The sequence below is a fragment of the Myotis yumanensis genome, unplaced genomic scaffold (genome assembly GCF_028538775.1).
Source record: "Myotis yumanensis isolate MYYU_CA2020_CCGP unplaced genomic scaffold, mMyoYum1.0.hap1 SCAF_2, whole genome shotgun sequence".
Lineage (NCBI taxonomy): Eukaryota > Metazoa > Chordata > Mammalia > Chiroptera > Vespertilionidae > Myotis > Myotis yumanensis.
Window position 1 is genome coordinate 66,885,492 of NW_027223753.1, and position 22,972 is coordinate 66,908,463.

Below are 22,972 nucleotides of genomic sequence, written 5' to 3' on the forward strand. Positions count from 1 at the left end.
GTCGGTGTGAGGTCAAGAGATTAGAATAGTAGTATTAAAATAGAACAACTATAATACAATGTAATAAAAGTTTGTGAATGTGGTCTCTCTCACTTTTTTTCTTGTGATGATATTAGATGATGAAATCCCAAACCTTTTCCTGAATGTGCATAACCATCACTTACTTGGCAATAAATGGCTTGGTGTCACTCATTTCAGGGGATCCCTTACTGAAGTCTTCATGTAGGCTCATTACTTTGTGGTGCAACATGCTGCTGTCAGTCAGAACCTGTTTTTCTATTCATGCTTTCACCCACAAATTTAACACCTTTTTCATCATATTTATAAGTACTTATCATACACCGTGGCTGTAACTTTTGCAGTTTGAGGTATAACAGCAAAATTAGCAGGAATTTCTTTGTCCTTCACGATGTCACAGATAGAACTTTGTTTCACAGTAGATCTTAGCAACCTTAGTGTAAAATATTTTTTCTTTCCTTATTGAGTCAAAAATTTTCACCTTCTCATTTAACACACTTTATGGCTTCTCTGGCTTATCCAAATTGCCAGCATCACTACTCTTGTGCTTTGGGGCCATTAAGTAAAATAAGGGTTACTAAGATACAAGCACTGTGATATGACAAATAGATCTGTTAACTGAGACAGCTGCAACGTGACTAAGGGATGGGTAGCTTCTACACCGTGGATACTCTGGACAGAGGGATGATTCATGTCCCAGGCAGGAAGGAGCAGGATAGTGCGAGATTTCATCATGTGATTCAGAACAGCACACAATTTAAATCTTATGAGTTGTTTATTTCTGGAATTTTTCATTTAGCATATTCAGGCTGAGGTTGACCATGGGTAACTGAAACTGGAAAGAGAAACTATGGATAAGGGAGCTCTATTGAACTTGGTAAATATTTTACAATAAAAAGACAAGGACAATAATTATCTAAGTTTTACTGTCTTATGGTTTAGTAATGAACACATTAATATTCAAGAATTTCTGAATGATTAAAATATGGTTTTCTAATATTTGAAAATTACTAGTTCTAGAAAAGTAATAAAGCCATGTTTTAGAAAATCAGCGGATATAGCTAGAAATTCCTATTCTGGTTGGCTCTTCTCCCCAATTCTTTAATTTCTTTTTAATTCTTTTCCTTTTCTTTATTCCTGAAGTTGAACTTTTCTCAAAGTGATATAAATCGGCAGTCTAAAAGAAGTATCTAAATTCTTAATACAGATACTTTTTTAGAAAAATTCCACTAAATATGAGGTAACTGGGAAGAGACATAGTATTGGTGTAAATAAAGGAGTAGACATGATGAAGGATTAGTAAGAACATTTACCATCCGGAGTTTTCACTGAATGCTATAATGTATGGTTTGTCTCATTTGTTCTCTGGTTCATTTTGTGGTTGTATGATTATAATGTACTTACATATTTGTTGCTACTGTGATATAATGTGTAATTGAATCTTTCAGGTCCACATTTTGAGACACTGAATAGTTTTTATTAAAGAATATTTTCTCAAAATTAAAAAATGCTACTCACTTGTACCAAGATTAAATGTTGAATTTAGTAAAATGTAATTTTTTATATAAAGTAGTTTTTCCAGAAAGTTAAAATAAAAATACATTTACTTGTTCTAATGGAATTCATAGGTACTGCTTATGAAAATAAACATTTACTTCTTGGAGTTGCTTGTTTTAAATATTTTATATTATGGGCTATAAAAGTAAAAAAATGTAATTTTAAGCTATTTCTAATATGGTTATATGAAATTGCAATTGTATTACCTCATAAAAGAAAGAAACTTCTAGATTCTTAATAAAGATCTTAAATCCCTCTAGATTTCTTTTTTCCTAAATGAAAGCAGGTGTTGAGCATTGTTATCTCCTAATATTGAAATTACTAAAATATTTAATAAGCTACCAGGGTTTGAGGTAGTAACCAGATGTTTTTAGTTTTCCCAGGATTACTTTTACAGCTGAGCATTTACACTGAAAATGAGCTAAGTTTTCCCGTTTAACAACAAAAAAGCAAATAAAACACACAAATACAAGTTGTTTCTTTTGAACTAAAATTAAAATGGAATCCATTATACTTAATCTGCCTTAACATTTTACATTAGGTAAGATTTGCATAGCCAACCAAACAGAAGATTGGAGCTTTCTCCACTCCACTCTTAGCAGCTTTATTGAAACATAATTTACATACCATAGAATTCACTCATTTTAAGCATACTATTTTCTGATTTTTAGTAAAGCTATGTGGTTGTGCTACAGTCATCAACGTCCAGTTATTAGAATAGTTTTATTGAGGTATAATTGACATACAATAAACTACACATATTTAAAAGCTATAATTTGATAAGCTTTGTCATATTTAAAGTTGTGAAACCATCACCACAATAAAGATAATTACTATGTCCCCAAAAGTGTCTTCAAATGCTTCATGTAATCCGTCTTTGCTGCTCTTCTCATGCTCTCCTTATTCATAACTGCCCCAAGGCAATCACTGATCTGTTTTCTGTCACTACATATTAGTTTGCATTTTGTAGAATTTTATATCAAAGGAATCACAATAGCGCTAGCTGGTTTTACTCAGTGGGTAGAGTGTGGGCCTGCAGACTGAAAGTTTCTGGGTTCGATTCCGGTTAAGGAATGCCTGGGTTACAGGCTTGAGCCCCAGTGTGGGGCATGCAAGAGGCAGCCAGTCAATGATTCTCTCTCATTATTGATGTTTCTCCCTCTCTGAAATCAATCAATAAATCAATTAATGGAATCACAGTATATTCCATTTTCTTTGCTGGGGTAATCTGTTCGTGTTCACTCTGAATAATTATTTTGATTTTCATCTATGTTGTGTGGATTAATAATTTTTTCTTTTTATTATTAGTATTCAGTTTTGTGAATATACCAGAATTTGTTTATCCATTCACCTGCCATTGCTATTTGGGTTGTTTTCACTTATGTGATTAAGGTACTACTAATTAGTTGTTATTTTTGTTTATTTACTTTTAAATCAGTCGAATTTGAGTTAATGTAAAGGAAAATTATCTGGTAGGCCTAATATAATCACATGAGCTCCTTAAAAGCAGAGAATTTTCAGACACTGAGGGCAGAGAGGAAATCAGAGAAATCTGAATCATGAGAAGAATTTTATGTGCCATTGCTGGCTCACAAAGGAAGGGGCCACATGAGGAGTAATGCAGGTGGCTACTAGAACTTGAAAACGTTCCCTAGCTGTTAGCCAGCAAGAAAAGAGCTTCCCCAGTCCTATGGATACTAGAAACTGGATTCTGCAACAGCCTGAATGAGCTTGGAAGCAGATTTTTCTTCAGAGCTTCCAGATAAGAGCCTTGTCTGGAAGACAATGATTTTGGCCTTGTGAGATCTTTAGCAGAAAGTGCAGAGCAGCCCACGCAGACTCTGACCCACAGAACTGTGAGATAATAAATGGGTATTGGTTCAAATTAAGTTTGTGGTCATTGAAAATGCAGCAGTAGAAAACAAATACAGTTGGTAATCTCTGCTTAGATGCCAGACATTTTGAATTTTAGCTTGTTGAGTGCTGGATATTTGTGTAATTCTGTAAATCTTCTTGAGCTTTGTGCTAGGTCACAGTTAAATTACTTGGAAACAGTTTAATATTTTGGGGATTGCTTTTAAGATTTGTTGTGTGGGACCAGAGCATTGTTTAGTCCAAGAGTAATGTTTAGTCCAAGAGTAATTATTCGCTACTACTGGGTCAAGACTGAATACTTGATCAGAGGAACCCTCTGTAAATCCAAGGAGTTTTGTCTCTGGCCAGCTGTCTTCTATGAACTCTAGTTGCCTGGGTCATTTCAGTCTCAGTTCTGTCTCCTTAACTCAGGTAGTCCATTTGGCTCCACCTGAGATTCTCTGTCCCTGCGCTGTGTCCTGGATATTCTCAAGGCAGTAAGCTGAATCTGTCTTTGAGTTCATCTCATTTGTTTCCCATCTCTTAGGGATCACTGTTTTTCATGGCCTGAAATCCAGTATTTTAATACTTTTCCCCCAAAATATTTTGTCTTGATTTTGTTAGTTGTTTGAGTCGAAGGCAAATCCAGGCTTTTTTACTCTGTTAAAAGCGCTTTGGTTACTTTTAGATATTTAAAAGCTTTAAATAAAATTAACCTTTAATTATTTAAGTTTATTGGGACAGCTTTTACCAGGAAGAAGTACTCTTCCTAAAGTGTTATTCTATGTGCAGTATCCAAAATTTTAATACTAAAGCATCATTTAAAAAAAAAAAAAAGATTTTATTGCTTTTTTACAGAGAGGAAGGGAGAGGGATAGAGAGCTAGAAACATCAATGAGAGAGAAGCATTGATCAGCTGCCTCCCGCACACCCCCTACTGGGAATGTGCCTGCAACCAAGGTACATGCCCTTGACTGGAATCGAACCTGGGACCCTTCAGTCCCCAGGCCAACGCTCTAACCAGTGAGCCAAACCGGCTAGGGCCTAAAGCATCATTTTAAAATCTTAGTACACTATATCTAGCCCAATGATGACAAAGCCGTAACTCCAGGTGCCCTAACAGTTCCTCATTTTCATTTTGAACACCATTAGTATTTATTTGCCTAAGGAAATTGCAATTACTTTGTGCTTAGATAATTACACACCATAATTATTTGACTAAACTATTAGAATGGAAAGATGTTATTTTACATCTTCATATAGAACAGAAACCCATTTATTTATGCAAAAGAAACCTGTAAAGTCCTTTTCTATGTTAACTATATAACTATTAAACACAGCTGTTATTCATGGTCAAATTTCTAATTTCTGTATGTTTATTTTAATAGGCATATTAGCTATGTGTTTCCCCTCCCACATGTTCTATCCACGTTATTCTTTAGTTCTTCCATGTAATTCTAGAAGTGAGTATTCAGATACACAGGAAGTTTATATAACTTGTTTTATGCCCTATAGACAGTATCGGGAGGTGCTTTTTTTTCTATAAAATTTCATATAGTTGCCTTAAGATTTTTCAATAGGTTTCTCTAATTAAAATAAGAAAGATGATAGTTATACCACAGATCCTCTGGGAGAAGAGATTTTGCTACTTTACAATCTCTCCTCCCCCTCAGCCAGCCCTTCCCACCTCCCCATTTTTAAATAGCTAACAAATACTGAATTTTTAAAAATATATATATTTTATTGATTTTTAACGGAGAGGGATGGAGAGTTAGAAACATCGATGAGAGAGAAACATCGATCAGCTGCCTCCTGACGTCCCCTACTGGGGATGTGCCCGCAACCAAGGTACATGCTCTTGACAGGAATCGAACCTGGGACCCTTCAGTCCGCAGGCCGACGCTCTATCCACTGAGCCAAACCGGTTAGGGCTGAATTTTATATATTAAGCATTAATGTTCTTAGGATGGGAGGGCTGGAAAAGGTTTGGGGGAAAAAGGAGGACCTATGTAATAATTTCAACAAAGATTTTAAAAATAGAATTAATGTTCTTATTTGATATTTTTTTATGCTAACAGGTACTCTGGAAGTTCGTCTTATGGGCTGTCAAGATATCCTAGAAAATGTCCCTGGACGGTCAAAAGCAACATCAGTTGCACTACCTGGTTGGAGTCCAAGTGAAACCAGATCATCTTTCATGAGCAGAACGAGCAAAAGTAAAAGTGGAAGTAGTCGAAACCTCCTAAAAACCGATGACTTATCCAGTTCAGTAACTAGATTTTTTAAAAATCATATATAACAAATTAAAGAACAAAGAACTTAGCATTGGGGACACAGTAGAATGGGGAGAGTCAAAGTTGGACCAAAAAAAACCCGTTAAAATAATGATTTTCATAGTTTAATTTTAAAAGCTATAATGACAGGAACATGAAAAAAGGCAACAAAATTTACTTTATTGAAAACGTTAGAAAACTGAATTACATACGGTATAGCATTAATTCTTTTGGAAGAATGAAATATTAGATATCACTCTCTACACCAAACTAAAATTGTACAGAGGCTGTGGGACTTGTCACATCTTGATTCTTTTAATGATACAGTGGCATTTCTAAAATAACATTGAACTTTGATAACTAACCACTGGACAAATGTGTTTACTAAAATAGTAGCCCACTATCCAGTAGTATATTGAAATGGGGGGCAGGTGAAGATGGTAATAGTAAAACATAACAGGTTTGTGAAGTATTTGGAGACATTCTAAAGTATAATTATAGCCCTGTCCAGATAGCTTAGTTAGAATATCATCCCAGTATGCCAAGGTTGTGGGTTCTATCCCTGGTCAGGACACATACAAGAAAGAACCAATGAATGCATAAATAAGTGAAACAACTAATAGATGTTTCTCCCTTTCTCTTTCTAAAATCAATCAATTAAAAAAGTATAATTATAAAATGACATAAGTGTATAACTAGAGAGAAAGGCACATGACATTTTCACCTAGCATAGAGAACAAAGATGAATATGTTTTTGTTTTCCTGTAGGTAGAGAGAGACTTTAGGAAAAATGAGAACATTTAAAATGTCTAAGGTAACAAACTATACATAGCATATATAAAGGGAGACAAACTGGATGATTGCTATTGGTATACCCTTGAACAACACAAACTTGAATTATTCAGGTCTGCTTATCTGCAGATTCTTTCCAATAAATATGTACAGTACTGTAAATGTACTTTCTCATGGTTTTTTAAATATTTTCTTTTTTCTAGCTTACTTTATTGTAAGAATACAGTGCACAATACATTTAACATACAAAATGTGTGTTCTTTGACTGTTTATATTATTGGTAAGGCTTCCGGTCAGCAGTAAGCTGTTAGTAGTTAAGTTTTGGGAGAGTCAAAAGTTATGCAGATTTTTGTCTTCACGGGGGTTCAACACCCCTAACCCTCACATATTCAGTGGTCAGCTCTACAAACATATACACACATTGTGGCAGACAGCTAATGGTCACTGGTTCACCCTTTTAATTATTTTCTAATACAAATAAAATAGAAGTTGATATTTTTGTTTTTGTCAAACAGGATCATTTGGGAGTATGTAGTAGTGTATGTATATATAAAACTAGATATTTAAGATTCAGAAGTTTCAGTATTGAGTAAGAAAAACTTTATTTTCAAAGGATTGGAAAACTTTTATTTCTGTTAAACAGTGCTACCTCTATTTTAAATGTTTTAAAATATTTAAGCAAGTTTATAAATTGTAATTACAGATGATGTCTGTGCAGTTTTGAAGCTAGATAATACTGTGGTTGGTCAAACAAGCTGGAAACCCATTTCCAATCAGTCATGGGACCAGAAGTTTACACTGGAACTAGACAGGGTAAGATGAGAAACTTTTTACTTGAATTTTCCTTATATTCATTTTGAACGTAAAATTTATGTTTCATAAGACAGAAGTTTTATTTTTAATAGAATTGAAGAACCTAGTATTCTTGACATTTGTCATCTGTTGAATTATACCTAAATCTACCTTAAGATAGAGGTGAATATCAGATTGCTGCTGTAGCTTTCATTTGCATAATGATTTGAAAATGTGAAGTTTGTCTTAACCTGAAAGATTGGCAACCAGGTAAGATCTAATATTGAAATATATTTTATGTTAATAATGCACTCTCTAAGCACTAAGGTGATTCTTCTGACCCACCATTTCTGGGTTATATTATCAAAGCTGGATTTGAAACGAGCTATTATGCTTAGTCATCCAGCCCTCCATGTGTCTCAGTGGCTTTCATAAATGATGTGAATGGCTAGAATGCAATCTGTAGCCATAGAGGTTAACTTGTCCTACAGTAAATTTAAATTCATGCTGAGCCCTGGCCGGTGCAACTCGGTTGGAGTGTTGTCTCGTACCTGAAAGGTTGCTGGTTTGGTTCCCAATCAGGGCACATACTCAGGTTGCAGGATTGATCCCCAGTTGGGGTGTGTACAAGAGGCAACTGATCGATGTTTCTTTTTCACATCAATGTTTCTCTCTCTCTCTCTACCTTCCTCTCTCTCTAAAATCAATAACAAAAACATAATCCTTAGAAGAGGATTAAAGAATAAATAAATCCATGATGATAAATAACTTTATTATTTAATTCTAATACATCCATTGGAGAATGGAAGAAAATAATAAAACTTAATCATGATTTTATCTAAAATGTAAAAAAGATATTAAGTTTTTTATCATTTAGTATTCAGATTGATGGCACATATGTCGTTTTTTAAATTATATATATTAATACTTATGATTTATAATTCTTAATGATGATATGAAGTGGCAGTTACTGCTCTATCTTCTACTTTTAAAATATTTTTCTAATTTATAATTTTTTTTAATCCTCACAACCAGCATCCTAATCAGGCCCCTCATCATTGCTTTTCTTGGTTCGAATATGTGTATATGGAAGTCTTCTGATTAGTGAATGCCAAGTGGATAAGATCACTCCATTTATTTCACAAATATTTATTTACCATCTTACATGTACCAGGCATTTTACTAGTTCTAGTTTACAAAGAGAATATATACTCACTGCTGTCATGGAACTCATAATCTTAATAATCACTGATTTTCTGTTCTATGCCAAACATCATTCTACATGCTGGTGATACTTAATCAAGATAGTTCAATTTTCTTAATTTATGGACCTTAAATTCTAATGAATGAAGATAAATAGCAAACAATTTTTTTTTTTAATATACAAGTGCAATGAAGGAAGTAAGTGGGATGGTGTAATTAAATAAGATGGGGGCTAACTTGAATAGAGTAATTAGGGAAAGTCTCTTTGAGAAGGCTACATTTAACCTGAGACCTGATGGGTGAAACGTAGCCAGACTTAGAGATCCAGGGAGAGTGTTCCTAGCAGAAGATACAAAGCATATGTCCCCTCCCTCCAAGGTAGAGAACTTGATGTGTTGTAAGAATAAAAATGATCATTGTGAAGTAAAATAGCAACTATAGGTAGGTGCCAGATTGCTAGGGTCTTTACAGGCTATATATTGGAAGACAATTGAGGGGCTTTCAGTAGGGGAGTTGACATCATCTGAATTGCCTATGACAAATGATATGATATCATGGACTATAGAAGCCAATAAAAATAGTTATTAACCCATAATTGGAAAGATTTTATAAGTAAGAAAACAAAGGTCTACCTATCAGATCATAAGCAGTATCTCAAAGTTAGGAGGAGAAAGAAGGTTTGCCAAAGAGCAATAAAAAATCTTTGAGTTGGATCAGATCATATCTTAGATCAGATAAGCATTATAAAAGGTTATTCAGTAAAGAATGCTAGAATGGTGGGATGATGAAAATCCTGTTACATATGGAAAAAAAATGAGGAGAAAAACAACAAAATAAACAAACACACACACACACACACACACACACAAAAGAAACAGTAAAGGGGGGGGGAGAAAAAGGAATATGTAGGTGCAGAGCTGAAATAATGAAAATTAAGAATAAAGAATTGGGGGAATTAGGGAAGGAAAAAATATATAGAGAGAGCCTAATATGCAAATTGTCCCCACGGGAGTGTGACCCGGAGACTAATTGCTCACTATGACATGGGCTGACCACCAGGGGGTGGCGTGGAACAAAGGGAGGCCCCAGCCAGCAGCCAGAAGGAAGGCCCTTATCGGCCCTGATCGCCAGCCAGGCCTAGCGACCCTACCCATGTACGAAAGTAAAGGAGGAAGAAAAGGAAAGAAAAAAAATATGAAAAGCAAAATAGAGGAGAAAGCAGATAGAAAAGGAAAAGAGAGAAAGAAAAAAATATTGAGTAGGAAAAGGAAAGAGTAGCCCAGCCGGCATGGCTCAGTGGTTGAGCATACACCTATGAACCAGGAGGTCAGGTTGGATTCCTGGTCAGGGCAAATGCATGAGTTTCAGGCTCAGTCCCCAATGTGGGGGTTGCAGGAGGCAGCCAGCAGTGATTCTCTCTCATCATTGATGTTTTATCTCTCTCTTCCTCTCCCTTCCTCTCTAAAATTATATTTTAAAAAAGGGAAGAGGAAAATCAGATATGTGAGCAAAACAATAGAGACTAGAATAATAACAAATAAAGTCAGATATATAAAGAAGATAAATTTAAAAAAAGAAAGAGAAAATTCCAGAAAAGTAACAAGAAAGAGGAAAAAAAAAAGAAGAAAAAATAAAGTGTTCGCTTCAGCAGAGTTTAGTGCTCCATGGGAGTTCCCTTTGGATCCTGCTCTTCTGATGACTGGCTAACTGTTCTGTCTGCCAATTCTGGGCTTCTCTTGTGAGGTACTTAGGTGCTAACCACTGTCAGAGACTGTCTTCCTTTGGCTTTCAACAACATGCTTGAAGCTCCAAGGGATCCACAGTTTGTGCCTGTCTCCACAGGACTTGGCTGCAAGTAGAAAGGGCCAGTCTGCCCTCTAATGCAGGTTTGTTTGCAGCATGGGGCCCAAGGATGGGTCAGCAAACTTCCCTTGGTTCCCTGGGCTCCTTCTCTGCCCACCTTTGCCTGTTAGCCAGCTGTCCATTTTTTATTTATTTATTTTTTAATTTTTACCCAAGGATGTTTTTCTTGATTTTAGAGAGAGAGAATGAGAAAGAGAGGGAAACATTGATGTGAGAAAAACATCAGCTAGTTGCCTCTGATTGGGGATCAAACCCACAACCTAGGTATATGTCCTGATGGGGAATCGAACCTGCAGCCTTTTGGTATACAGGATGATGCTCCAAACAACTGAGCCATCTGGCCACAGCCCAGTTGTCAATCTTAATCACTCAAAAGTCTGTTTCTGAAAAGGCTTTAGACAGAGAAGTACTGCTCAGATTTCAGGGAATGTGGTGGAAGTCAAGTATCATCTCTAAAATATATTATGTAATTAAATATTCTGGTTCTCAGATTCCTTAATTATAAAATGATCACAAGACATTTTACTACTTTTAAATTCTATTTTTAAACATATAACTCTGTAACACAATAACCTGACTACAAGGGAAATCTAACCAGCCATTTTCCCTCTAACAATAAGTTTCATTGTTAGAGCTACTTCTCTGTGAGTGGCCCAAAATATTACTCTGCCCTTGGCTGGACAGAGATCCTTGTATGCAATCCAGTGGGATCAGCTGGAAACCTGGAGTTTCTATCAGCTCTCCCATGCAGGGAAAGTAACTACCAGTCATGTTCCCTGGATAGTTGGGCAGAAGGCCCCTCCCCCAATCACTGATGCTCCCTGAGACTGTTCAAACCAGCAGGCTTGGCCTCTGTTTTTGTTTCCTCTGAAAAGTCAAAATACAGGGTGTGGCAGGCAGGGCTCCTGAGGATAGGGCGGGCTGTATCACCTAGGGTGGGGTTGTTATTTTCACCTGTCCTGCAGCTACTGGGAGAGGCTAGCTCCTCTCAGTGAAAATAGCCATTTCAGTTTGGGTGCTTATAAATGACCAAATACAGGATTCTTGGCTGCTGCTTTTCCACGTCTCGTTGCAATGCTTCCCACCCCAGCCTCTCCTTAGGCGCACCTCAAGTGTGTGCCTCCCTCTGCACTGAAGCATCCGGTGAGTAGCTGCAAATGAATAAAGCAAAAACAAAACTGGGGCTTTCTCTCCTACCGGCTCCAGACTCAGCCAGGTGCTGCAACCCTGCCGCCTTTCAGAGCTGATGTTACCTGGGCTGCTGTTCTCAGGTCTGGTGCTCTGGACTATGGAGCCTAGCCTGGGTTCCGGGCCTCGATCTTCTGAGGGAAAAGACTTTGCTGTAGCTTCAGAGCTTCCTCCTCACTCTCGGCCTGTGGCCCCTGGAAGCTGGGTCAGTTCCTCTAGCGACCTCACCCTACCTACTGGTCTCGGGGGTTTTCTGTCCTTTAATATAAGTCTCCTCAGCTGGGCCTCAGTTCTTATTCCAGGTGTATGTTCCCCACTTCAGTTTTATATCCAATCTAGCCCTGGGAGGAGGTGCAGGAAAGGTCTGCCTATTTCTCCATTCATTTTTGATTGGTAGATTTGCTGTAACATTGGCTTTGAAGCCAAAGAGACTGGGTTTATTGTCCATCTCCTACTTATTAGCTATTTGATAGTAGACAAGTTACATAACCTTACTATTAGACACTTGTTTCACCATCTCTAAAATGGGGATAAAATATTAACATCACAGGACTGTTATAAGGGATTCTTTCAAAACTGAGGTGTAGTGTATATAAAATGCTTTGCATTGCCTGTGTAGCCACTCATTGATTTAGTTATTTCTTTTAGCCCTGGGTTTTGACATGTGGCTATAAATTTGAGTATAATAGAGGAACATGCTAGGTAATGGGAAATTAATTGATTAAATGTCATTTTCTTTCATAGCTTATTTAAAGTCATTATAGAATTTTTGATGAGCAATATTATCAAAATGAAACTTATTGTTAGAGGGAAAATGGCTGGTTAGATTTCCCTTGTAGTCAGGTTATTGTGTTACAGAGTTATATGTTTAAAAATAGAATTTAAAAGTAAATTGTCTTGTGATCATTTTATAATTAAGGAATCTGAGAACCAGAATAGTTAATTACATATTAATACATTTTAGAGATGATACTTGACTTCCATTGTTCTAAATGGATGCTCTTTCCTTTATGATAACTTTAATGAGGTAGATAACAGCTACACAGAGGAGGACACAGAAGATGATGAAAACCGGGAAGAGAGACAGTGGTTTAAAATTACACAAACTACAGTGTTAGAGATCTAGAAAGACTGATAACTGTTGATTGGTTGTTCTTTATTTGCAATTGTAATCTTCACCTACAATTGTTTTTCTACTCCAGTCTTCCCACTTGGATTAATCCTCCCTTTGAAATTTTGAAAACACTGCATGGCTAAGTAAAGCTATTCATCCCTCAGGCTAAGGAGACCTTTTAGGTTCCTGATATGCATGTTACTTGTCTCTAATTTGATGTAAACTTCTTTGGCAGAAACCATATTCCTTATTGTGCTAACTCCTTCTGTTTACATAGTACATTTTGCTTTTTCCTGTGCTTTTTACTTTTTATTTTATCTCTTACATTTGTAGATATTTATTTATAGAAAATATTCATAAATACATTTATAGAAAATGTTATTTTAAACTATCTGACATGTTCATGCTCATCATTTTGCCTCAAATGCCAAGTTTCTTTTCTAAGGCATTCTGGGAACTAAGCTGTCTGTACTGATTCTGGCCTTTTCAAGATACAAAGATTCATAGGTCTTTTTAGAGTTCTAAGATATTCTACAAATGATACAGATATCAGATGATCTAGAAAAGTTTAAATTATGTTCCTGGGAGTTCAGGGTTCAGAATTCTCTTAGAAGATAGCAAAGAGACTTTTTAAATTGAGATTCTGGATAAAATGTCATTTGGAATTTGCCACTCCGGGTGGATGGGAGTTTGAGAATTGCTGATATAATCCAGCCCCTTCATTTTACAAATTAATAAGGAAATTATGTCTTAGAGGTGAAATAATTAGCCTAAGGCAGCCATTTTCAACCAGTGTGCCACAATAATTTTTAAAACCAAATACCTAAATGCAAAGGGGTCAAGTCTTTTGGACAAATAGTCTACCAACCTTTTCTAGGGGCTGAGACTTTGGGTGAGTACCTCTTTGGCCAAGCCCCTTGTCTTACATACCTAGAGGTGGAAATACTTAGTTACATCTGGTAGCACTAGTTGGTTTAACAACCTCTATTGAAATAGAATTTTTCTCCTCAAAATTACCTCTGTTTTTATAAAAAAAACCCAAATCAAGACCATTTTATCTACTGTATTCAATTTGGCCTGATCGTTTGCATAAACACAACAAGAATGGTAACTGACTACCTTTGCCGGAATTTCATGATTGAATCTTAATGTGCCCCGTAGGGCCAGGAAGCCAAGCTATCTAGCTGCCATCAGGCCTGCCTACAGTATCTGCTGAGTTAGGTGAATCCCTCACCTGTAGCAACTCCACCTGGGCCCAAGCCCTAGGCTTTAAGGCCCATCTCAGTAGCCCTCCTACTCGTTGCGGCCCAGAGTGCGTGGGGGTTCCACAGGGACACAGAGACATCTTTACTGCTCCCCTTCTACTCTTACCAACCGCCAGTGATGGTAGGGCATGGGCCTGACGCTCCAGCGCCAGCCATCTTCAGGGCTTCCAAGCAGGATACCAGGCTTTCTTCGTGGCATTCTTACTGGCTTCAAGTCTTCAGAGTCCAGACAGGTCTCTATAAAACATGATACTCCAGTCAAAGTTTTCTGTTAGTAAAACCACTATTAGGAACCAGTCTTATTGAATCTATGCAAAGAAATGTATTGCCATGATTTATTAATAAGCACTGCCAAATTTCAGAGGAATTATATGAGGAGAAAAACATACTGATCTGCTCCAAGATTTTCTGATTTTCCTTGCCAGTCCCGTTTCATGGATTCTTCAGAGTAATATAACTGTCTTCAAATGGCAAGAAGAAATTTACAGTGTGTCTATATTCAAATAGATAGTTATGGCTCTCCCTGTAGTAGGGCTCCCCACACTTGACTTGTTTTCTCAGAAGGGACTAAAGGAGCTTTATTTTCTTACAGGGTCTCACATGTCACAGGACCTCACAGGGTCTGTAATTCCTGTAACAGAGGGCTAGTATTTACCACTTCACTACTTGCTTCTGTTTCAAACAGGCCTTCCCCAGTTTCCTACAGTTGAGGTTTGTACCACCCCTGACATGGGCATGGTCACACAGGCCTACAAGACAGTATACAGGCAGCAAACTGTCAACTGTCTCTTAATAGAGACCAAAACCTGATGGGTATTCTTCTTTGCCCAATTGGGCACTTGCCCTCTCAGTAGGTAGGCACCCTCTGCTTTTGGGGTTCACCCCACATAGCCTCCTTCCAGGACAGCTAACACATAGCCATAACAATGGCCCTCAGTGTGGGAATATGACACTTGCCAATTACTCTCAAAGACTACCAAGGACTGTAGACCATCACCGGTCTATAGCAACTGCTGGCAACTACAGCTACATTCAAACCTGTAAGAGAATCAAAGGTTAATATAACATATTAATACAATGAAACATAATATTGGCACCATGGCCACTTCAGGCAGCTAAGTCTTCTGCTACTAAACATGACATATGGTAGGGCTATACAGACATCTTAGGGAGGTGAGTAAAGTCTACTCTTGACCTTCCTATACAAGGCAAAGTTGTCCTTGTCTCTCTGGAGCCATGTCCGTGAAGATGCAGGCATCATTTAAGTCTATTACACAGTTTTCTGTAGGCCACTGTCAGGGCTGTGCACTGTGGCCAGTTCTTCTTTCTAATGATAAACACAGTCTGTCTAATTTTCTTAAAATGTATTCTGGCACAGGAGAAAGTTGTTTTGCTGTATACAGGTAGCTTAACCCCTATACAACTGGGCTTGGACCTCTGCCTAGCAAACTGCAGTCTATAAGTTCAATATGTAGCCTCCAGTCCTCCTAACCCAACGAGGTTTTGGCCAGTCTCTGAGTCAGACTCCTCCTCTCTTGGAGCATTTCAAAGTCCTCATGGCTCCCAGGTCCAGGGAGAGTGCCCTTTTTCTTTGCCCTTTTGTTAACCCTGTTTAGTAGTTACAGAGCCCTGCTATCCTTGTCTTCCCACCAGCCCCTTTGTGGCAGAGCAGCAATCAGGCCTCTTCCAAGGGAGTGTACTGGAAGGGGATATCAGCCCCTCCTCTTCCAGCAGCAGCAGGTACTAAACCCTTTCAGTGCATTTGCAAACAGGGAGCTTTCACTAGCTCTATCCGCAGCTTTTATAGATCCCAGGCTTGCTGCTCTATTCCTGGGGCTGTAGGAAGGCTAGTACTAGTCACTGGCTTCTGTTTTAACTGCTGTAGCCAGTAAGCCAAAGGCCCAAGTCTTGTATTGCTTGTTGTAAATACTCCTTACTCACTGGGCAGCAGAAGGGCAGCTCTAGTGGCAGGTAAATTTCTGCTTTCCCCACTTCTCTCGCTGCTGCTGCTTCTTTCAGGGCCGCAGCGGGTAGCTCAGGCATCCAGCCCCCCTTCTTTGACCTGGCTCTCAGGGGCTGAGTCTGCCTAGCAAACAGTTCTAAACTTCTAAATCACCAGGGCAGCTGCAGACTCCAGCTCCGTTTCTCCTCCACTTTTTTCCTGGGAGTTTAGTTGGGTTTTTTTTTTTTTTTTAAATATACTTTATTGATTTTTTACAGAGAGGAAAGGAGAGAGATAGAGAGTTAGAAACATCGATGAGAGAGAAAGATCGATCAGCCGCCTCCTGCACATCTCCCACTGGGGATGTGCCCGCAACCCAGGTACATGCCCTTGACCAGAATCGTACCTGGGACCCTTCAGTCCGCAGGCCGACGTTCCATCCACTGAGCCAAACCGGTTTTTTTGGCAGTTGGGTGTTTTTTTTTTATTAGAATTTTTTATTCTTAGAAACCTTAATCTTTTAATGATTACCAAAAGTGAACAATTAGATTGGTGCTCACAGAAAACTTGTGACCTTGAAGTTAATTGATAAGGCGCCTGTTAGCGGTCTGCACCCTGGCCCCCCTTCGCTCAGCCCAGGACCGTTGCTTTCCCTCACAGATTTTTTCTCAATACTCTTGATCTCTCCGACCAATTTCCCTGTCCCCCAGTCCAGTTGTTTGTCTCCCTTTAAACAGTGGGAGTTTTGAAGAAAACTACAGACTGCTCCTATAGTAGTCCTCCCTCCCGGAGGCTGGGGTCTGAACTGTGGGGAAACATGACTCTTAGTCGTCCTGGAAAGATAACGGGTGCATAGGGAGATTTCTTGCAGACAGAAAGCCTGGAGGCCACCTGAAATCCAGTTACAGATGCTTTCAGAATCAGGATGAGGGAGGAAGGGAAAGACCAGGTTATGTCCTCTATGAGGATCCTAATAAACAGCAAGTCAAACAAAACACATAACCACAAAGACAAAGACAACAGACCACACGAGAAACATAATCAGGGGTTAGCAGGGTCTATAGACAGTTAATAATAACTTCAGCCTTAGGTGGCTCATGTTGGACTATGATGTCACAGGCAGGGTCAGGGCCAGTAAATCTCTCCGCCCTGTGGAGCTGTAAGCCCTTTGTGTCCACCAAAGAGATAAGAAAACCATAAATAACAAGTTCTTTGAAATTTACTACTTTGTTAATTTGCTAAGCAAATAGTTAACTTGAAAAGTCTTCTCTCTTGCTTTTCTTACAAGCAATCTCAGAACCAAGTAATCTTGGAACCTAGCCAGCCTTTATTTTAGCCTTTAAATCTACCCTAGAACTTTAAAATTTCAATTTAATACAGTGAATTTACAACCCAGGTAAGAGCAACTGATAGACAGAAATTTTTATTAGCGAAGTGGGCTGATTCCTTCTATAATGGCGAGCAAAAGATTCTGAGAACTGCTAGAGACTTTTGCAGCCTATCGCGGGTCCAGTCCAAATGTTCAGCCAGATGAATCAACCGAAATGTAAATAAATCAAAGTAGCTTTCACTTTACACAGACCAGTTAATGAGCAGCCAAGACAGACAAACACTCGTATTCACACTCTCTCAGTACACCAGCCTAGACTGGAGCTGAGCAAGTAAACGAAACAATGCCCAACTCCCCAAATGGGCGTGGGGGCATTCCTGGCACCCATGTCCCAGAACAGAATTCTCAACCAACGTCTCGGTGAGAACCTACTGGAGGAGTTAAGACTGCGTCCAGTCCCCCTTCTCGGTAGCAAATTGGCTAGTCCCACACAAACAAACAGCTGTTCACTCAGAGTTTAAACAAATTCCCAATTTCTAACAAATTCCAAATTCCAAACAAATTCCCAATTCCAAAGGGAGCTCTGTGGCTTCCCGGGAGGTGGTCAAGTTCCCCTTCCACTCATTCTGAGTGGACCAAACTGGTAGGGTGGGGCCCCCACCTTACCAATTCTGTCGACAAGTCCCAGGGTGTGTCCGTCCATGCTCGCCAGATGCCGGCCGGGTCCTGGGCTGAGGCCCGGGAGCGCCCAGAGTCCCCCCAGTTCAATTCTGCTAAATCAGCAGAGCGGCACCTCCCGGGGGCCTATCCGGCTCCCCCGGTCCCCAAACCCAGTCCACACCAGAGGCCAAGAGGCCACGATGGGTGGTTCCCCGGTCTTCCCGAAATGTCAGGGAACCAATTATGTCACAGAAAAAAAACGGACAAGAACCAAACAGTGCTCTGAGAATTTGGAGTTACACTTTATTCACCGCGGCGGGCTTAGGGAAATAAATCCAAATTCTAAGCCAAGCTACAAGCAGAACTTCCCTTTTTATAGAAGAGCCAGCCCTTTGTGTGCTTGCTGGCGGCAGCCTTGAAAACTACACAGTTCTATCAGTTAAAAAATGCACCTGGCATGGCATTGGGTGTATCTAGTCTCTGGCCTACAAGGTCAGACAGCTAAGTTTATCTCCCCCATTATTCAAGCAGGCTAGAAAGCAAACTTATTTTTTCAGAATAAGCAGAGAATTCCAAACAGTAGTTTTACAGAATAGGGGTTTTCCTTCACATCCTTAGAACTGAAACTTAGAAAATTTTATCAGGAATCAGTGCTGTTTAAAGCAGAGTACTAGAGAATGTTCACTAATAAATAGAAAGGAGTAAGAGAGGACATTGAGAGAGTGAGAGCCAGTAAAAAGGATTACCAGATTGGAAGTAACAGAGAGGCTGAAGGGTCAGTAGATGTTGAGGTACTTTAGAGAGTAAGTCAGAATGTTAGGTGATGGTCAGAGAGAAGGATGTAGACAACTGAGATTGTAGAAAGATTGCATTTATTGGTATGACAGTAGCAGTGAGAGGGTGGGGTGTAAGATAGAATACCAGATTATGACTATTTATTGGTTTCAAATTTTCAGAATTTATACTACATTAAAGAAGGTTAAACTATAACTCTTTTAAACCATGCACAGTCAATATCCTCATCTATATTACAAAAATATAAGCTGATATTTGACACTGTGGTTGAGTATGCAGCAACATTGTGGGCCCCAACCCATGTAAAACTTAAGGCATGGACGAGAACACATTGTATTCTTTCATTTAATGGCCTGCTTCTCAAGAAAAAAGGAAGAAAGTCTTCTATCAGATAACTCACAAGGGGGCTTGAATAAGAAGGTTGAGGTAAAAACCTAGATATTTAGGCAAAAAGTGAAAATGATCTCTCATAGAAACTATGTCAGTGAGAAAGATGCTTTCCTCCCTATAAGAGGATAAAAATGCATGCAACATCTTTTTAATGGGGAGTAAAGCATCTCAATATAGAACAAGTCATAGAATAGGAACACAGAGACATTTAAATTTCCTCCATGTCTGAGCTGTCTGACATTGAGCATATTGTTTAATCTGAGATGCTATTTTTTAACTTATTCTGGAGCTATAGCAACATTTACACTTTTTACCTCTCTTTTGCTGAGGTAAATTCTGCTACTATCAAATAACATGTCATATCCTCCTTTGAGGCTATGTAAGTCCTCTGAGACAAACTATCCTATCTAATAAAAGAGAAACATGGTAATTAGTGTACAACCGCTACCCTTCCCATTGGCTAATCAGGGCGATATGCAAATTAACTGCCAGCCAAGATGGTGGTTAACCGCCAAAAAAGATGGTGGTTAATTAGCATATCCTGCAATGATGGGAGGTGAAAGGGGAAGAATGGAAAAACGGTGATCGGAAACCCAGGCGGCAGGCAAGAGATGGGGCAGGCGAAGGAGGCCATCAGAAAGCCGGGCTGGCCTGTGGCCTCATGATCCCCGCAGCGATTGGGGTGAGCGGGAGCCCGGGCGCAGGCTGGCCGTGTGATCCCTGAGGTAATTAGGGTGAGCGGAGCCCGGGCACAGGCTTGCCGTGTGATCCCCGCGACAATGGGGGCGAGCGGGAGCTCAGGCGCAGGCCTGCTGCGTGATCCCCGCAGCAAGCAGGAGCCTGGGCGCAGGCCCGTGATCCCTGCGGCAATCGGGGTGAACGGGAGCCCGGGCACAGGCTGGCCCTGTGATCCCCCCAGCAATCGGGGCGAGCGGGAGCCCGGGCACCCCAGCACCTGACATGCAAAGGTTGGGGATGAAATGACTTTTCCCAACCACATCTGCAAATATCCTGGGGAAGGCATCACTGAAGAGTTCACAACTCTCTTACTTGGCAAGGAAGAAAAAATTTGGCAACGTTAACAATCCCTTACATCAAACTTAAGGTCCGTCTGGGTAAAAAAGAATATTTCCAACGTAAAGTAGGGAGCAGGCAAAAATAATATGTTCTCATGACTTCCACTGAAGATTGAGCATATGACAGAGTCAAAACGAACATACAAATTAAAACAGACAGTGGACATTCAGATGACCCGAATCAACTGTCACTGTTTGTGCCAATAGCAGCAATGCTTATGTGATAATATAGTTTAACAAACATACAAAACAAGTCACATAATAAGAGAGGTTCAGCTTCTAAAGTAAATTGAATATGTTCTTTAAAAATTCTCATGTCCTCCCCTCTGACTATAATTCTTAATTTTCCAATCAGAAAATTACCCCAGGTGATCCAGTAACATGTAGAACTCCAGTAACCTAACTTACTTTAAAAGCAAACATCCAAACCATTTTTAAAATATTTAAATTGATATTTTAGGGTTAAAATTATAGAAGATATTTAGATCCAAATATATTTTCTGAATAGAAAATATTTGTTTTTGATTTAAAAAAAATAAACATAAAAAATATATAAGTGGCACATTTTCCCAAGGAACTCTGAATTAGTACCTTTCCCTCTAACTTTCTTCAAATTAAGAGAACCTGTAGAGTTCCCTATACTGCACAAGTTTTAAAAAATAAGACTTTCTAAGAGCATCAAATACATGTTTTCTTATTTACAAACATATATACTCTTCTCTCTCTCTCTCTTTAAAATACGTTCTTACTGATTCAGAGAGGAAGGGAGAGGGAGAAAGATAGAAACATCAATGATGAGAGAGAATCATTGATTGGCTGCCTCCTACACGCCCCTGTACTGGGTATCAAGCCCACAACCTGGGCATGTGGCCTGACCTGGAATCAGACTGTGACTTCAGGTTCATAGGTCAATGCTAAAACACTGAATCACACCCGCCGGGCTTAATTCTTATTTATAAATTAATTCCAAGGACATATATAGCTTGAAAAGCTTTGGAAGTAGTTTAAAAAAAACCCTATCTTTTAAGTAACAAGAAAACAGTTACAGAAGAAAGTTTAAATTAAAAGAAAAAAATTGTTTTAATTTATTCCAAAGTGGGAACATCCTCCATGAAAATGTGTACCTTGACTGTGGATGGCTGGGTGGCCTTATCACACCTTAGAAATTCAAATGATTTTTACAGTGACAAGAAAGAGAGAGTTTCATCTCATTTCTCTCCCAGGGTAGATGTCTGTCAACAGAAGGTGGACATCAATAAAAGGAGGGACTTGCACAAGCAATCCAGAAAGTCAGCAATCTATGAATAATCCAGAACCGAGTATTTATCTCCTCTGCCACACACCCTCCCTCCCAGCCAGTGAGCAAGATAATTACTCTCAAGTCAAGCTAAGTGCCCCCAGTCACAGTGGCCCAATGCTGACATACAAAGCATACAAATAATTCTCACTGGCATAAAAGTGACAACTTTCTTGGAAGAAAAGCAGATACTGTAAATTTCTCAAAATCTTCCTGAAACATTTTTTAAAGTAATTTTTACTTCTTTAGAAAAAATGCATACATGGCAAACCATCTGTAATAAAAGGCCCATTCTATAAAATTTTACCTGGTCCTACTCATACCTGCAATCATAATCATATTTACGGACAAATGTATCTATACTAATAAAAGAGTAATGTGCTAATTAGACTGGGAGACCTTCCAGGAGACCTTCCAGATGTTCTTCTGGACAAAGCCATGGTGGCGGGGCTGAGGTAGAGGCAGTTAGAGGTCAAGAGGGGAGGGCAGTTGTGGGTGATCAGGCTGGTAGGGGGTGGGGCCATTGGGGGTGAGTAGACCAGCAGGGGTGGCAGTTGGGGGCAAGCAGGCCATTAGTGGGGGTCAGTTGGAGGTGATCAGGATAGCAGGGGGGCAGTTTGGAGTGAGCAGGCCAGCAGGGTGACGGTTGGGGATGAGCAGGCCAGTGGGGAAGGAAAGTAGGGGCGAGCAGGCCAGCAGGGGCGGGCAGTTGGGGGGGAGCAGGCTGGCAGTGGGGGGGCAGTTGGGGGGGAGCAGGCCGGCAGGTGGAGTGGTTAGAGGCAATCAGGCAGGCAGGCAGGCAGGTGAGCGGTTAGGAGCCAACAGTCCTGGATTACGAGAGGGATGCCTGACTGCTGATTTAGGCCCGATCCCTGTAAACTGGCAGGACAAATTGGAGAGGGTGCAAGCCAGGCTGAGGAACACACCCTCCCCTGTGCACGAATTTCGTGCACCGGGCCACTAGTCCTATACAATAAAAGGGTAATATGCAAATCAACCAAACAGCAAAACAATCGGTCGCTGTGACATCACTGACCACCAGGGGTCAGATGCTCATCGCAGGAGCTGCCCCCTGGTCGTCAGTTCGCTTCCACAGGGGGAGCACCGCTCAGCCAGAAGCCAGGCTCACAGCTGGTGAGTGCAGTGGCAGTTGCGGGAGCTTCTCCCGCCTCCGCTGCAGTCAGACATCCCCCAAGGGCTCCCGGACTGCGAGAGGGCACAGGCGAGGCTGAGGGACCCTCTCCCCCCCCCCCCCCCCTCAGTGCTCGAATTTCATGCACCGAGCCTCTAGTCCTATATAATAAAAGGCTAATATGCAAATCGACTGGACAGGTGAACGATCAATCTTTGATGCACACTGACCACTAGGGGCAGACACTAAATGCAGAAGCTGCCTCCTGATGGTCAGTGCGCTCCCACAGGGGGAGTGCCACTCAGCCAGAAGCCAGACTCACGGCTGGTGAGTGTAGTGGCTGTAGCAGCAGCCTCTCTTGCCTCTTTGGCAGCACTAAGGATGTCCGACTGACGGCACACCTAAGCCGTCAGTGGGACATCCCCCGAGGG

General features: G+C 40.0%; 1 protein-coding gene across 4 annotated transcripts in view; it reads left to right on the forward strand.

The window, feature by feature from the left end:
• Positions 1–22,972, forward strand: part of PKN2 (protein kinase N2) — a 158,669-nt gene that overhangs the window by 91,904 nt on the left and 43,793 nt on the right. For all 4 annotated transcript variants that reach the window (XM_070405524.1, XM_070405521.1, XM_070405523.1 and 1 more), the window contains 2 exons: positions 5,508–5,693; positions 7,198–7,307. In XM_070405524.1, coding sequence (XP_070261625.1) covers positions 5,508–5,693; positions 7,198–7,307 — 296 coding nt within the window. The remainder of the gene's footprint in view (positions 1–5,507; positions 5,694–7,197; positions 7,308–22,972) is intronic.